Source organism: Zeus faber (genome assembly GCF_960531495.2).
Source record: "Zeus faber genome assembly, chromosome: 15".
NCBI classification, from domain to species: Eukaryota; Metazoa; Chordata; class Actinopteri; order Zeiformes; family Zeidae; genus Zeus; species Zeus faber.
Window position 1 is genome coordinate 12254298 of NC_137194.1, and position 16000 is coordinate 12270297.

Below are 16000 nucleotides of genomic sequence, written 5' to 3' on the forward strand. Positions count from 1 at the left end.
ACTAACAGAAATAATGAGTAACAGAATATGAAATTTCCCATTTCTTTCCGAGATGAGGGACGCCTCCCAAAACCACAGGTTCGGGTCTAAACTGGAGCGGTTATCTACCTTTGCAGGTGACGTTATCGCCATCCAGAATTTGGTCGTCGGCACAACCGCAGGACCTGCCGTCCGGAATGGCCAGGCACAGACTGCTGCAGCCGCCGTTGTTGGACCTACAGGCGTTGGTACCTACACCGCCCCCCCCCCCCAAAAAAACAAACAAAAAAAAAACAAAGACATGGTGGTCCCAGGGTGGATAAAGGGAGGGAAGACCCAGACGGGCGTGGGCACAGGAGAAACTATTTGACACCTTGCTGCTGGTGACCGTCGTACACTCGGATCTCAAAGATGGGCGGCCTCTCGTTGCGGAGTAGGGTGACCATCTTGGTGGCCTGGTCCAGCTTGTAGATGCTGCCTCCACGGTACTCGTTCCAGAACAGGAATTGTTTGTAGTGGCACAGTCCAAAGGCGTGATTGAGTTCCTGTCCCTCGTAAACCACCTGAACCGTGCCGGAAAACAAGGAAAAGACAAAGATTTTCTTGGTTATTCAGAAGTGTCGCTTCATCATGCATTATTTCAAAAGTTTCGGGGTGACATTTAAGAAAGGCTACTCAGAAGAAGATCTACACTCATACTCTGGCTCTTTTGGCCGCCTTTAGTCTGTTGGGATGTGTCGTGAATAGTAAGTTAATCATGAACGACGGCCCTAGTCCTTGGACCTGACCCGAACCCCAAGTTTTGGCAGTCTCCAAAATTTGACCCCATAACCTTGCAGTGTAGCCGGTGCCATCGCACCAGCCTGGTGAATGACCAATACGAACGCGGTGACCTTGGTTGGTTGTTATATAGGGGCTGAGGGTCTGAGGGTCATTGATGTCGATTTGGTTGCTGCTCAGTCAAGCGTGGATGAAAAAAATAAAAATAAAAACATTTTTAAAACAACTTCAACTGTCCTCTTGCTCCACAAACAACCAACCTTACGAGCGGTGGTGTTGAGGTAGACCATCTCAATGCGGTCATAGTAGGCGTCCACCCAGTACAGGACGCCCTGCGGGATGTCCAGGCTCAGGCCGTTGGGCCACAGCACCGTCTTGCTGGTCAGGAAGACCTGGTGGTGCGAGCCGTCCATCCAGGCCTTCTTGATCTTGCCCCGGTTGCTCTCCGTGGGATCCTCCTCCCAGTCCGTCCAGTACATCCAACTGGAAAGAGGAAGAAGAAGAGCTTGTATTTGAAAAGACTTCAGAAACCAAAACAGTGGAAAATATCTTAAAAGTTCTCACCTACTCCACCACCCACACACACACACACAAACATGGCTGCCTATGCCAAACATGGTCAGTGCCAAGCAGCCCACATCGTACCATTGACATTTAGTCGGTCAGATGGTCGCACACACACACACACACACACACACACACACACACACACACACACACACACACACACCCCTTGTTCCAACACTCAGAAAAGTCCTTAAAAAAATGTCGGCTTAAATATCAAGGCTTTGCTTCAGAAAAACTACGAGACAGAATCTATGAGTGAAAGCAGGAGATCCAAATCGCTTCCCTAGATGGATGAGGGCATTACCGAAAGGTCGCAGAGGGGAACTCAAAAGGCACTAATGACGTTCCACAGACTGGCGGGGAAAAACCTAACGTCTCCTCCTTACCCGTGCTGGGGGTCCACCACGATGGCCCGGGGGTGTGTCATCTTGCCCTCGATGAGCGTCTTGCGGGTTTGGGAGGCCTTCTCCAGCCTGGCAACGCTGATGGTTTTTTTTGGTCCATCGTCCGTCCAGTAGAGGTTACCTCCTATCCAGTCCACAGCGATACCTTCTACCGTGTGGATACCTGGAGAAGAACCACGAAGGGAAAAAAAAAAGGCCTGAGACACAAATTCAGACTATGACTGGGACTATGACCCTAACTCGGTAGGTCCGTTCCAACCTCAAGACACTAAACAAGACTATGACGAGGACCATGACCCTCACCCAGTAGCACCATCCCAACCTCACCTTCCTTCAGGATGGTGTCCCTTTCCGTGCCGTCTATTTTCTGGCGCCCGATGATGTAGCTGGTGGCGTCAGCGAAGTAGATGAACTCGCTGGCGGCGTCGAAGTCCAGCGCCCGGGGGTTCATCAGGTTCTCGATTGGGATCATGTACTCGTCCGGCACCTTGGTGTTCATGTCCATTCCCCGGATGATGCCGGGGCGACCCTTACCGTAGACCAGGAACAGCTCGTGGTCTGGTTCTGTGGAGCGATGCAAAACAATGATCAAATCACATCAAATGGGAGGGGAAGGGCTCGCTGTCCCTTCAGTTCTGCGACTCGTTTCTGCGACTGTAATGACGATGCAAATGCCATGCTCTGAATCTGATTCAGAATCTGTTAATGTAACAGTATATACAAAAGTATAAAGAAGATACAACATGCACAGGATGAATTAAATTAAAAGATTATGGCTGGGGCTAAGTGGCGGTCTGGTACTAGAATTGGCTATGTGTATGAAATACATATATATACACAGTATAAGACGAATAAATATGTATATAATAATAATAACAACAACAACAACGGTATGGATAATAATGAATGAGTAGATACAAGTTATTACTATGTTATTACTAAATTATTATGTGTACACAATGTAATTAGAGTATTAATATTACAGCATAGCTATGAGTTCACAACTTCAAACCAAAGAAATGTGATAATGTCAATTTCATATTCCTAATTCTTGATTGACAGTTGAATTGAATATACTATTGTTTGGGAGGCTGTACTCACTCTTGCAGGACTTCCCGTCGCTGCCCAGGCTGAAGCCCGAGCGGCAGCGGCACGTTCTGGTCTTGTGGCTGTTCCCCAGGAGGCAGATGTCTGAGCAGCCGCCGGCTTTTCCAAACTGGTCCAGAGCGCACGCATGGCTGCGAACTGTGGTGGGCAGGGGGGCGAAAGACATTAGCAACACATCACAGGACAGTCTCTCCAAGATGTCAAGAGGAGACGTGGAGGAAGTGATTTCTCTTATTTTTAAGGATATTGTAATTGATAAATCTTGGGTTCATTGTATCGTGCCAAAAATTTCCTGTTTATTTGAGGATTACCTTGATAGTTAAATTACAGTATTAGGGTTATCGCATATCACCACATTTTTATTGTTTTTATTTTTAGGGTTTCTTTTTCTTTTTTCCGCCACTCCCACCCACTATTTTCTATACTTATTACTTCATTACCATTGCCTATTGTTTTTGACGTGAGCAATTTCCCTCCGGGGATGAATAAAAGATCTAATATCTATCCATTCATGCATCTATCAATCTAGACATCTATCTACCTAGGTATCCATCGTTAAAATGGATGAAAAAATATGATTTCACAAAGAAAAAATGTGACTTAACTGTACATTTATTGTACAAACCTTTAACTTTATGTTGGGCTCACTGAAGAATATTGGAGAAAATAACTAACATTTTTTCCATACCCAAAAGTATAGACGCAATACTAACAGGATATCATATATATATATGTTATACTTTTAGTATTGCATTGATACGATATAGGATACGATTTAATCTGCTGGTCATGAATCTTTTTGGGTCTATTTCAGCATCCGTACCTGGGGGCTGGCGCCTCTGGTGGTAGACATGCAGCGCTGCGCCCCGGTCCACACGGGTCACCACCTGGAAGTCAGAGCTGTTGAAGCGGTTGACCCGGATCACGCTGGTCTTAGGGTTCAGGTTCCCCTCGTCCGAGTTGGTGGCGTACAGGTAGTTCTCAAACACTGTCAGTCCATAGAGGTGCTCAATCTGAGGGACGCGGACCCAGGGCAAGGATTATTTTTACCGTTCATTGTACATTTTTAATTTTTTTATTTTTATAAATAATAAAACAAACCTTGTTTTACATTAATAAATTATGTGTATTTTGCTCACCTGCAGGCCCTGGATGATGGTGTGGCGGTTCTTGCCCTCGTAGTCCACCACCTCGATGTAGTCCAGGTAGGCGTCAGCCCAGTAGACCAGCCGGTTGACCAGGTCCAGTGTGATGCCATGTGGGAACACGATCTTGCTGTCCACCAGCTTGGTGCGGTTCTGGCCGTCCATGTCGCAGCGCTCCACCCGGGGCGTGGAACCGTAGTCCGTGAAGAAGACTTTCCTGAAGAGAGGGAGGGAAAACAAGATTTTTAGAGGAGATGATTGTAAAAAAAGGTGTTTTGAGGGACTGGGCTCTAGGGAGTTTTCCCCAATCGTTTCTGTCATGGCACACTTTTTAAAATTAAATAATCCCACGCCACTATCCCCTTGACCACTAGAAACGTCAAACGTCATAAACATGTTGTGGCAGATGAAAGGGCGTGGTTAAGCCGGGGTCCGCGGGTTAGAGCGCTGGCTTCATCACTGGCCCGTTCCGACCGATCAAGCCGGTGCCGCTGACTGGTTGGGGTTCGGCTGGGTGAGTTTTCTTATGTGTCGTTTGTCTTACAGTGAGGGGCGTGTGGTGCAGGATCCGAGAGGCCGCGGACCAGATCGCAGAACGGACCCTAATACACACTAAAAACTCTGATTAATCATTTATGTTCCTGTTTGGCCAGCGAGACTTTTTGTTTGTTGATTTAATCATGATAAAACCCTGCTGGTTTAGCACCTCAATGCAGGAAGTCCCTCCCTGAACCTGTGTCCACACATATACAGTATAATTGTACCCATCTTTATTTTGACCTACTACTAGTAGGTCTACTGCTAATGATGCAAGACTCTCAAACGATTCGGTCGTAGCGAACAAATCTTTGAAAATGTTCGGGAGTCAGGAGTCACTCCTGCAAAAGAGTGGCCGAGTGAGTAAATCTTACCACTCAGTAAATGAAAATAATTACCGAGGCCTTAATTTAAGTCCAAGGCAATAAAAGGGACAAGACATTCTGCATAATATACAGTATATAACCGTATTGACCTGAATATAAGACTGCCCCCCTTTCGAGACTCATTTTTGGAGAAATACTTTTTGAAGACCAAATCTCGTTTCTATAAAGAACATTCTTTTATTGGTAAATCATGATACTGCAGCAGCATTGTCAGCACATCGTATAAGAGAATATGCCTATCTAAGAAGGCCGACGAACGAAATGCGGAACCCAATTTCACAAGCGCGCGTTCTACCCTGAAGCAGTCAGCTCAAGCTGATCGTGCCTCTGAGTCACTCGCACTATGGCGAGTGAAAATGAGTCCGACACACCGGAGCTAGAACACCCCCGCCTGCTTCTTTTAAATCCGCCGTGTGGGAAAATCTCGGGTTCGCAGTGAACCACGACAGCGATGGAGAGCGAGTGGTGGATGGGGCGAGGACGGTGTGTCGGCGTTGTTCCGCAGTTGTAGGGTGCTGTATGTGTGCAGAAACAAATTGAAACACTCCTCCTAATGCAAGTTTTATATTTTATTCTTCTAATGTTGAGTGAAGTTTAAAGGTCTACACCAGAATTTAAGACGACCCCACTCTTCTTAAAGAGTTTAAGTCAAAGTGTTTGACTTAAACTTATCCCACCGACCAATTTCAACAATTAATGTTGTAGCTCACATTTCGATTATATCAAAAGTGGGCGGACTCCCGGGGGCGCCTGGAGGAGAGGTGAGCGCTAGGTGAGCGCTTGGCAAGCAGAGAGACTGAAAATAAGTTTGTAATAAAAAGGGACGCGGCCATCCCAGGTTGTTATTTGCCGACTGGACGCCTCAACCCTGGGGTAGTTGCAGCCTGGCGGCAGGCAGTAAGAGCGACGGAGGTTCGGTCTGCGCCTCCTTCATTGTGTGTGTCTGGTCGCAGTGCCACGGTATCATCAAACTGTGTTTAAAAAAAACATTTAAATCGTCGTCGTTCCAAAACTCCTCTCTCTACGTCAACAGCGGCGCATCTGGGACGCTTCACCAGGAAGCCGGCGGAGCTGGTGAGGGAAAAAAAAACAAAAAAAACCCCAAAAAACATGCTCCACGCCGCGCCCGTACGCTGCCCCAACACGCTTGATGCACGTCTAATAATAATCGATAATAAGTGTGATTGATATCGCAACTGGGATTGTTCCGAAGCGAAGAAATCAACATGTGAATGCGGCGTAATGCGACTGGTCTCCATTTGACGCTGATTGCAAATACATCAGAATCGTCGTCATTTAGAAATCAGATTACACGGATGTATGGACTCCAGTTCGCAATTTTTATTTTATTTTTTTTTTACGATTAATCGCGCGGCCCTATTCTCCACTGCGTTTAAACGCCCACTCGGTAGCAAACCCGTTTCCTACCAAGGTCCCGAGAAACCCGTAAGGACGGGTCGTGAGGGCTCGGGCACTGCTAAAATTGGCTCCTCCTTCGTACTTCCTGTTTGTGCACCGGCACTTTGATCAGCGCGGGTCCTGTGCGGCACAACCAATGCACCAATGGAGACTGGAGCGCAGCACGCGCCGCGTCCTGTGTGGAGGGCCCTTGAGTGATCTTGCAACACAAGAGCTAATCTCCATTATTTATTCATGAATTTCAGTGGAATTTGTAAAATATTCATAGCAGAGTGGTTGAAGAACCCCGACCCAGTCATGTCTTCAGGACATGCTCCCGTTGCAAGAAAACAGGGAAGTGATCCTCTGGAAAAAGGGAAGCACCCCACATGCGAGCTCCTGCTTTGTCAGTGTCAGGAAATGAAGGAAGCGCTCTATAGTCTATTTTCAAAGCAGTTTCTGCAATATCCGAATTTTTCCTTTTCCGCCATCTGGAGGCGTTTTTCACCACCATCTGCTGAGTCAGCGGAGCTCGAAAACGTCTGAACGTAAGACACTCCGGTCAGGACATTTCAGATTTTGGGGGTCAGGCGGGGTGAGGGGGGGCGGAGCTCTCACCCCATGGCGGGGTCCAGGGCGATGCCTTTGGGGTTGTACAGCTCCTGGTCCAGCAGCGTGACGCAGGTCTGGCCGTTCTGGTTGCAAACAAACACCCGGTCGTCCATGTCGTCCACAAAGTAGAAGTTCCCCGTCAGCCAGTCGATGGCCATCTGCTCCACATCTGAGGGAGGGATGGACGGATGCATGGGCGAATGGGGCGGGGGAGGACAGGAAGACGGGGAGACAAAGGAATAAAGGAGACGAAAGAAGAACATAGTAAACAAAGCAAATTATAATGAAGACAATCCAAAAGAAAAGGGAATGTTGTTGAGTTTGCCGTGCGCACATTCCAACATTTGGTTCTTTTGTTTTTTAATCTTTTTTTACAATTCCTCCGAATTAATGAGCTCCTGCCTTGCTACTCTCACCACAGCACTGGAACATGGAACGAGAGAGAGAGAGGTAGAGTGATAAACAGAAACAGAAAGAGATAGAAATACAGAGACAGAAGGAGAGAAAGACAGGAAGAGAGGGGGAAGAAAGAGAGAGAGAAAGAAGAATGAATAATAATAATGATTATAATAATAATAAGTAAAGAGAGAGAACGAACAAGAAATAAGAAAGAGAAAGGGCAAAAGGGGAGATAGGGAAAATAAGAAAAAAAGAAAGGAAGAAAGAGAGGAGAGATCAAAAGAGGAAGGAAAGAAAGACACAAAGATCTGCAGATCTGAAAGAACCTGACCGTCTAGACGTTAACTCTTTACTACCAGTGGTGATAAATTTGAAAACATATCATAAAATAAAATATAGTGTACATCTATTATAAACAGTACAGGGACGTCCCAAATGGAATTTTATTTTGTAATAATTGAAAATTGTTGCAACATTATGACAAAAAAGGCGGCTGAGCAAAGATGTCACAACACCCTCCTGTTTCCTAACGTCCAGCAGACTGAAAGAGCAAGCCAGTGTGTGGGTGTGTGAGTGAGCGCGCACACAAGATAGTGTGTATGCGTGTGTGTGTGTGTGTGCGTGTGTGCCCTGTCAGTAAAATCTAAGTAAGAAAAGGTCAAAGACCTATTTTAAGGACCCTACATTAATCAAAATATGACTCTTCTAGTTAATTAAAAAGTTAATTTTTTAACTTTTCTACTTTGATTCTCATTACTTTAATATTATTACTGCCTGCCTGACACCGCAATCTCTCTCATACCCTTTTTCCACTGCACCAAAAACCCAGTTATCACCCCCTCACATCTGGCTTTTCTTTTTAGTGGGAAAGGTTACACCTGGCATTCAGTCCCGGGACTAATTACTCTGCAATAGTGACGGGGTTTTAATCCGCTCCAGCTTCCATCGGCCGGGGTGGAAACATGACACCCAGGTAGACACGCTCACTCTACGTATACACCCAAATTTTGGTGTACAATCAGCGTCAATATGAATTCATAATTTTGGTTGACCTTCAGCGTCAACATTTTTAGGTTTTTCATTTTCCCGTTGTCAGAAAGGGGAAGTTAAATTAGAATCAACGTGCTACCAAGCATGACCTCCACATGTGGATGTGGGGCTGTTGCGCTCTCTTGGGCCCCTAGTGGCCACAGCAGGGATCTCGCACAAAGAAAAGCTATGGCTCCTGGGAGCCGCAACAATGAAAACCATGCTGGAGCTGGAGACATCTGGGCCCAATGCGCGCGCGCACACACACACACACACACACACACACACACACACACACACACACACACACACACACACACACACACACACACACACACACACACACACACACACACACACACACACACACACACACACACAGCTGTAATATAAGCAGAGCTGGTTAGTGGGGGCTGGGAAAGGAGAGGTGGATAGGGAAAATAAGGGGAGAGGAATAAAGAAATGTAGAACGTGAAAGACAAAAGGGATAAGACGGCAGAGTGATGGAATGAATAGTAAATAAAACAGTGACAAAGGGGGAAGACTGATTTAAGATTCATTTCTGATTCCAGGAAGGCCATGGTTGCCGCCCACACCGCTGCATAACGGCATTTTGTCTCCGTTCTCTCTGCAGGGGAACCATGTAACCATGTCTCACCATGAAATCTGCAGAATTCAAATTTCTATTGTCGGGGAAAATGATGAGCGACACGGGGCCGTCCGACGTTCTGTAAATATCGAGGACGTAATGAAGAGAAAAGAGTCAAGGGAAGCCAGTCAAAGCGAGAAATATAAGAAACAGGGTTTGGACCAGAGGATTGGAGAAGGTTGTAGAAGGACAGCGTTAGACGGCAGAGCGACTCTAAGCAGCTCCAGCTGGACGCTCAGAGTGAGGAAGGCAATGCTCAGACCAAGATTAAAAGAAAAAAGACGGCAAATTGTGCAACTCTCTCTCTCTCTCTCTCTCTCTCTCTCCCTCAAAGTTTTCTGGGAAATCTGCATGAAACCTACCCCTTTATTCTCCCGTGGCACCCCCCACCCCCCCAGGCTGGGAACCCCTGCCACTTCCTGCCCTCAACACCCATCGCCTCACACTGCTCCCTCTCAAGGAGTATTTCACCCACTGAATGGGGTCTTACTGGCGCGCGCGCGCACACACACACACACACACACACACACACACACACACACACACACACACACACACACACACACACACACACACACACACACACACACACACACACACACACACACCTATTTAAGTAAAGAGCTACGAAGCATTAACCTTTCAGTCAAGCTTCAGATGGCAGCACTAGAGTACGCTTACTTCCTAAAAGGCCATTTGCATGGAATCACTACGATATTTCAGGGTTTCGCAAACTATGTCTTAAGGGCCTCTGAGAACTCCATAGAGCAACGTTTTTTAAGGGACCCAAGATTAGAGACCCAACCATTTAATGTTGTGGCGGTCCGATAGGCGCACGAGTGGCCGAGATCATTACTCAAAAATACGATGGGACGTCCAGATAGGGAAGGGGGCGCTGGGACACAATCCGAGGGGGCAATCAAAGAGGAAACGGCTCGAGTGAAAGATGACAGAGAAGAGAAGGAGGTGCTGAGGAGTGGTGCACCCCGCTGTGGAGTTCCGCTCAGGGGGTGGAGAGGAATGGGACGGGACGGGACGCCTTTCATCTTCCCAGCCAGGGATCCACACATGCAGACAGGCAGAGGGAGGAGGAGGAGGGGAAGGCAGGAGGGAGGGAGGAAGGAGGACACATCTGGAAGTCTGGTCGGCTCATCTGCCCCAGAAGCTATAAATCTAAACCTGTTTGGTGTGAACCTTAAAGCCCTAAACCCCCCCTAAACCCCCCCCACACACACACACACACACACACACACACACACACACACACACACACACACACACACACACACACACACACACACACACACACACACACACACACCTAAGATCTTGTCTGGGTCTGCACGCCATACTTCCCCTCACTGCACCTGAGCCCTTTAGCTGTAGCATTAGAACAAGCTTCCTGGCCTCAGAGCCAACGCCGACACTCAATATATTACAGGTATTATTATTATAAGAGAAGTAGTTATAGCATTATTAGTATTATTATAGTAATAATATCCTTTATTTGTATAGCACCTTTTATCCACAACACGCAACTCAAAGTGCTTTAGGTTAATAGAAGGCCATCAAATACTATCAATAATACCGTGACCAGACGTCCCGGTTTCTCCGGGAACCGTCCTGGTTTCCGGCTGTGTGTCCCAAATTCTGACATATCTGCCAAACACTAAAATGTTCCGGCTTTTAGCACAATTACAAATAATAATAATGATTCATATATAATGAATAATTACTTTTGCAGAGCTTACATATACTGTATATATTATATAGAGGTAAGCAGAAAAGAGTGTGCACGAAGATCCCACTGGAGAAGTGGGCGTCGTCATCGACACGGCCAATCGCTCCCTGTCAATCAGGTGCTTTCAGGGGTGTGTGTGAGTGTGTGTATGTGTGTGTGGTGGTGGTGGGGGATGGGGGGGTGGGCACTTCCTATATGCGACACCGCTGCGCGTCCCCGTTCCTCCCCATTACATTATTGAACAAAACAATAAAAAGCACGGTGCATAACGGGGACGCTCTCTCGAGCGAGAAAATGAGCCCGAGGCCGCAGACGGACTTGGAGCCACATGTCAGTCCAGTCCGCGGTCCAGCTGCGGGACCCACGACCCGTCCCAGAACCAGAATTCTAGGAAAAAACTTACGAAGAAACTGACAATTCAACTTTTTCTTTGTATCGTAATTAGGAAGTGGCAAATCTCACAGCGACTTCTTATAAAACATCAACAAAAAAGGGTGGGTAGGTGCTCATTAAACCCAGGTATGTGGGGCAGAGTGTGTGTCCTGACTGGACAGGACCCGCGGGGGGGAGTGGAATGTGGGGGATTGTGTCGGGGCTGACATAACATAACCCGCTGGAGGAATGTAAATACCATCTGCATGATACACACACACACTAAGCTAAATGTCAGAGCTTAATTCTTCTGTCTGGTCCAGAAAATAAATTTTTTCCATCAGCATCCAAATTTGATGTTGTTTTTGGATGGTTTTTTTTTTGGTGGGAGAATCATGAGTAATCACACGGTCCAGTTCTCCCCTTCCTAGTTCAGAATGCCATATTCCAGGCTCTACACGCCCTGCTTCACCACTTTGGGTTTTTCTTTTTTTTCCACATCTGCCTTTCGACGCCTGGGGCTAATTCTCAAGGGAAAGCCACACACACACACACACACACACACACACACACACACACACACACACACACACACACACACACACACACACACACACACACACACACACACACACACACACACACACACACACACACACACACACACACACACACACCTACAGAGCCCCTGTTATGAGCGTAATAGCTCTGTCAGCCGTTGGAACAAAAACAAGCCGTGTCACACGTGTAATCAGCGATAAATCATGTCTCTCGTGGTAAAGGGTGTTATTTCTGTGTTGTGGGTGTGTGTGACTTTTTGTGTGTGTGCGAGAAAGCGTGTGTGTGAGAAAGTGGGTGTGTGAGTGTTGTCCCAGACATGAGAATCTGAATCTTTTTTGAGTTACGGCAGCACCCGTGGCCATCCATAACCTCCACAGTAAAGAAATTTCACGTTTTTCTTCATCACAAACACACACACACACACACACACACACACACACACACACACACACACGATGTAGTGCGCTACTTCTGCTTCTTTGAACTATAGAACCTTTTGAAAAATAAATGCCAGACTCAGCGATTCCACTCGTCACTTTTATGCTGCGAGGCGCAGCTTTCTGTTACAAGGCTGTAAGGTTCGGCGGTTTGATTCCCCGGGCAAAGTTTAAGAGAAGGTAAAGAAATGGTAGACAACTTGTGTTTACGGCTAGAATTGACCACTCAGGTGTTTTTGGGTTGCCCTTGAGCAAGGCATTCTTTGTTACTGCTCCCCGGGGCCTTTTCTTGTTGTTTCCAGACTGCTTGACACCCTGTTTAAATAGATTCTCTGTCAAGATGAAATAGGGTAAACTCTATTAAATAAAACAGGTAAAAAGACTTCAATCTTTTTTGTCTCTTCATTGTATATTGCCATATGTAAGTGTTGTTTTTTATTTTTAGGTAATTTTTCTGATTTATTGTCTACTTTAGGTTCACTTGTATTGTTTATTTCTAGGTTTATTAATTAAATTTCTATCTTCTATCTTTCTTCTTCTTAATTAGAGTTTTTATGCTTGTTTATCATTTAGGTTTATTTGATTTACTATTGTTAATTTTTAGGTCTATATTTATTGTTTATCATTATCATCAGGTTATTTTACATTGTGAAATTGTTATTGTACATTGTTTATTGTCAAGTATTATATTTTATATCGACAATTCTTCATGCATAGTGGCATTTTCTCTTTTTTTTCTTGTTATTATTACTATTGGTTTGATGTGAGCTGCTGTGACACTGCAATTTACCTCCAGGAATAAATAAAGTGTCTATCACCCCACCCACATACCGATCAATCCGCCAAACCACCCATCTATCCAGATTGATACTCACGGTGGAGGCTGAGGGAGATGTTGATGGTCCTGACATTGGTGATCGTCTTGAGGTCAGGGACGGTGGCGCACTTGAGCTGCGTGGCGGCTGGCGTTTCCCCAATGTCAATCCAGCACACAGTCTCCTGGGCGTAGACGAAGTCCAGCGCCATGGTCTGCTTGGTGGCGATCGAGGGCAGGCGGCAGGTGGAGCCGCTAAGGGAGGTGCAGCGGATGTCATGGAGGTTGGCGATGAAAAGAATGGGCAGGCGATCCACTGGGACTGGACGGGTGAAATACAGTGGAATGATGTAGCAGGATAGTGGTACAGCCTCCAGATCCATTTGACCATATATGGACACGCACTGTTAGAACTGGGGGCTCCAGGTAGGCGCCCTCTGGTTCCTAATTTTTGTTGCAACCAAATCTTTTAAAGTAAACCGCAAGCAAATTTGAAGAAATCTATAAGAATTAAGGGTGTACTGATTCACCGATACGAATCGGAAACCGGTTTTAACGTTAAAGATGTCACTACATCGTTAGGTGGTCCACTGGATCGATCTAAATGTATCATGAACCTGAAGCTTTGCTACTAATTCTACTTTAGTATCAACTAAGCTACTGCAGAAGAGTCACTGAGCTAACGTTACAAGTAGGGCTGTGACAGTATGATTTTTTTCTTACCGCAGAGAAGAAGCAACATATTACAGCGGGATTGTGATTTATTTTTTCCCCCAGACAGTGCGCATTAACAATAACAGGATACAACAGAAAGAAGCTTAGAGATAAGCACAGAGATAACATTTCAACGAGGAATTATATAAAACGGGAATCATAAATACATTTTTATATCTGTGTTATCGGAGAGCTGTGTGGGCACAGAGGAATACCCCCCCCATCATAATTGCCTGTAATATACGCCGTCGAACTGACAACCAAACACTTTTCCCTCCACTCCCTTCGACTCACTGCACATTCCCTCTTGTTTGTTTGTTTGTGAACCGCCTGCAGTAAAACACATTATAACTGATAATTAACAATACTCCAACACACCCAGGGTCATTACCAATATTATATTATATATTATTATATCAGAATCATAACATATTAGATATCATTATATCTAAATGTCATTAAGTAACAAAATAACTTTTATGACATATCTATTTGAAGGTAAGCAATGCCAGTTTTATAGAATTGGCTTATTTTAGTTATAATGGAAAATGAATGTCTACATCAAACCAATGTTAAGAACTGTATCAGATTGCATCGTATTGCATCGCACTGAATCAAACCGTGTTAAAATGTCTGTCCCTGAATCGTATCGCAGCCCATGTATCTAGATACGTATCGGTTCGTCTTATAAGGGAGAGATGCACACCCCTAATAAGAACCAGGACAACCATAGGAGTTATTACTTAATATCGCAATCTACGTGTATAGTCAGTACACCATGTTAAATACGGTGTAGTCACATAGTTATCCTATGCCTGTATTTTTGTTTACATATTTGTCTGTACAGAAATATCCCATCTATTCGTACCCAAAACCAAACTATGAAACACACCTTTTCACCCTTTCGTTGATATGCACCCAATTATTTTTCAGTGCCGTAACAATTCATGTTTTTGAGAATCATTCAATAATAATGATAATAATAATCATAATTTAAAAAAGCTTATATTGATTTCCCACACAGCCCGACTAGAATTAAGCAGTATTGTAATGAGCCCCATCCCTCTAGAATCTGTGGATTCAAACATCATTTTAGGAATGCAGGAAAGATAAGAGCAGCTTTTTTCTGTTTTTCGGACATGGGTTTTCTCACCGTTTTTGGCCTTGCAAGAGCGATTGTCGGGCTGCAGCAGGTATCCTTCCACACAGCTGCAGCTGTAGGAGCCCTCGGAGTTTGTGCACGTCTGGCTGCACGTCCCGTGCACACTGCACTCATTGAAGTCTATGGGACACAAGCAGGTGCTGAATATCAAGACATAGGATAGCAGCGCCATGACTTATCTCCATGGATTGCTTTCCCAAAAAAAAGCAAAGAATAATGACGACTGATCTGTTAATGACGCTTCCTCACATCACGCAATGTTTTTGCTACGTTGTTGTGGAAGAAGCTCTTAAAGTAGGAAAAATTGTTTAAAAAACTATTTAAAAATTAATATTTCCTCTTATGGTATTCTTCCATTTATTCAGTAAGTAGCCGTGTAATAAGCGGGATTATGTACAGGCAGGCGTTATTATCATTATCGCCAAATAAACCCTTCAGAGTGATATAGGAGCGGGTCCTGAACACTCTGTCATGGGAATATATTTTGCGATAATACCTGACTGGCTGGGCATTATTCCACTAGCCAGTCAGTGTCACAAAATAACCCCCTTCAGAGCGATACAACCACACTGCCAGGGGTTATTTTGTAATAACAACCGTCTGGCTGTACATTATCTCTTACTTATAGAATGTACAGCGGCAGCAAACTAGGGAATTTCAATTAAAAGGATTCAACTGGACATAAGCTTTTCAGCGGACTGTTTAGTATCAAAGTGGAGATGACAGTTTTGATGTTTACCTTTACACGTCTTTCCATCCGGGCCCACCTCGTAGCCGTTGTGGCAGTAGCACCTTGGCCCCTCGTGCGTCACCGAGCAGTTGGCCTGGCAGCCATGGGAGGCACAGCCTGGCGCCAGCTCTACAACCAAAAGAAAGAGGAGGAGGGATTTTAAAGAAACCGCTGGGGGGCGGGGGGGGCCAACGCTTGGCGAACCAACACCCCGGGGTCACGGAACCCCCAGACACCGACACCGCGGGAAACACCAGCGGCTGTAGGAAACACCAGCGGCTGTAGGAAACACCAACGCTAAACCATCGCTTCCCCGTGGTCACTGACACAGGCTCGTTTGCAGATTTGATTTCCAACACTGCGACGTCATCGTAATCGCAATCTTCACAGAGCCACACAGTCATAGCTGGCATCCGGTATGGGGCATGTGTGTGTGTTTTTATACACGTGTGTCAGTCGTACAGCTAGTAAAGGTAG

At 45.6% G+C, this 16000-nt stretch overlaps 1 protein-coding gene across 1 annotated transcript in view; it reads right to left on the bottom strand.

Annotated features, from left to right (window-relative positions):
* Window positions 1-16000, bottom strand: part of lrp1ab (low density lipoprotein receptor-related protein 1Ab) — a gene marked incomplete at its 3' end in the record, with an annotated part of 105613 nt that overhangs the window by 57497 nt on the left and 32116 nt on the right. Inside the window, exons 4-15 of the mRNA XM_080015183.1 lie at window positions 15533-15652; window positions 14785-14913; window positions 12979-13239; window positions 6922-7084; window positions 3977-4199; window positions 3661-3850; window positions 2832-2975; window positions 2058-2294; window positions 1713-1893; window positions 1020-1242; window positions 353-542; window positions 109-231 (exon numbers count right to left, since the gene is read on the bottom strand). Coding sequence (XP_079871309.1) covers window positions 109-231; window positions 353-542; window positions 1020-1242; window positions 1713-1893; window positions 2058-2294; window positions 2832-2975; window positions 3661-3850; window positions 3977-4199; window positions 6922-7084; window positions 12979-13239; window positions 14785-14913; window positions 15533-15652 — 2184 coding nt within the window. The remainder of the gene's footprint in view (window positions 1-108; window positions 232-352; window positions 543-1019; window positions 1243-1712; window positions 1894-2057; window positions 2295-2831; window positions 2976-3660; window positions 3851-3976; window positions 4200-6921; window positions 7085-12978; window positions 13240-14784; window positions 14914-15532; window positions 15653-16000) is intronic.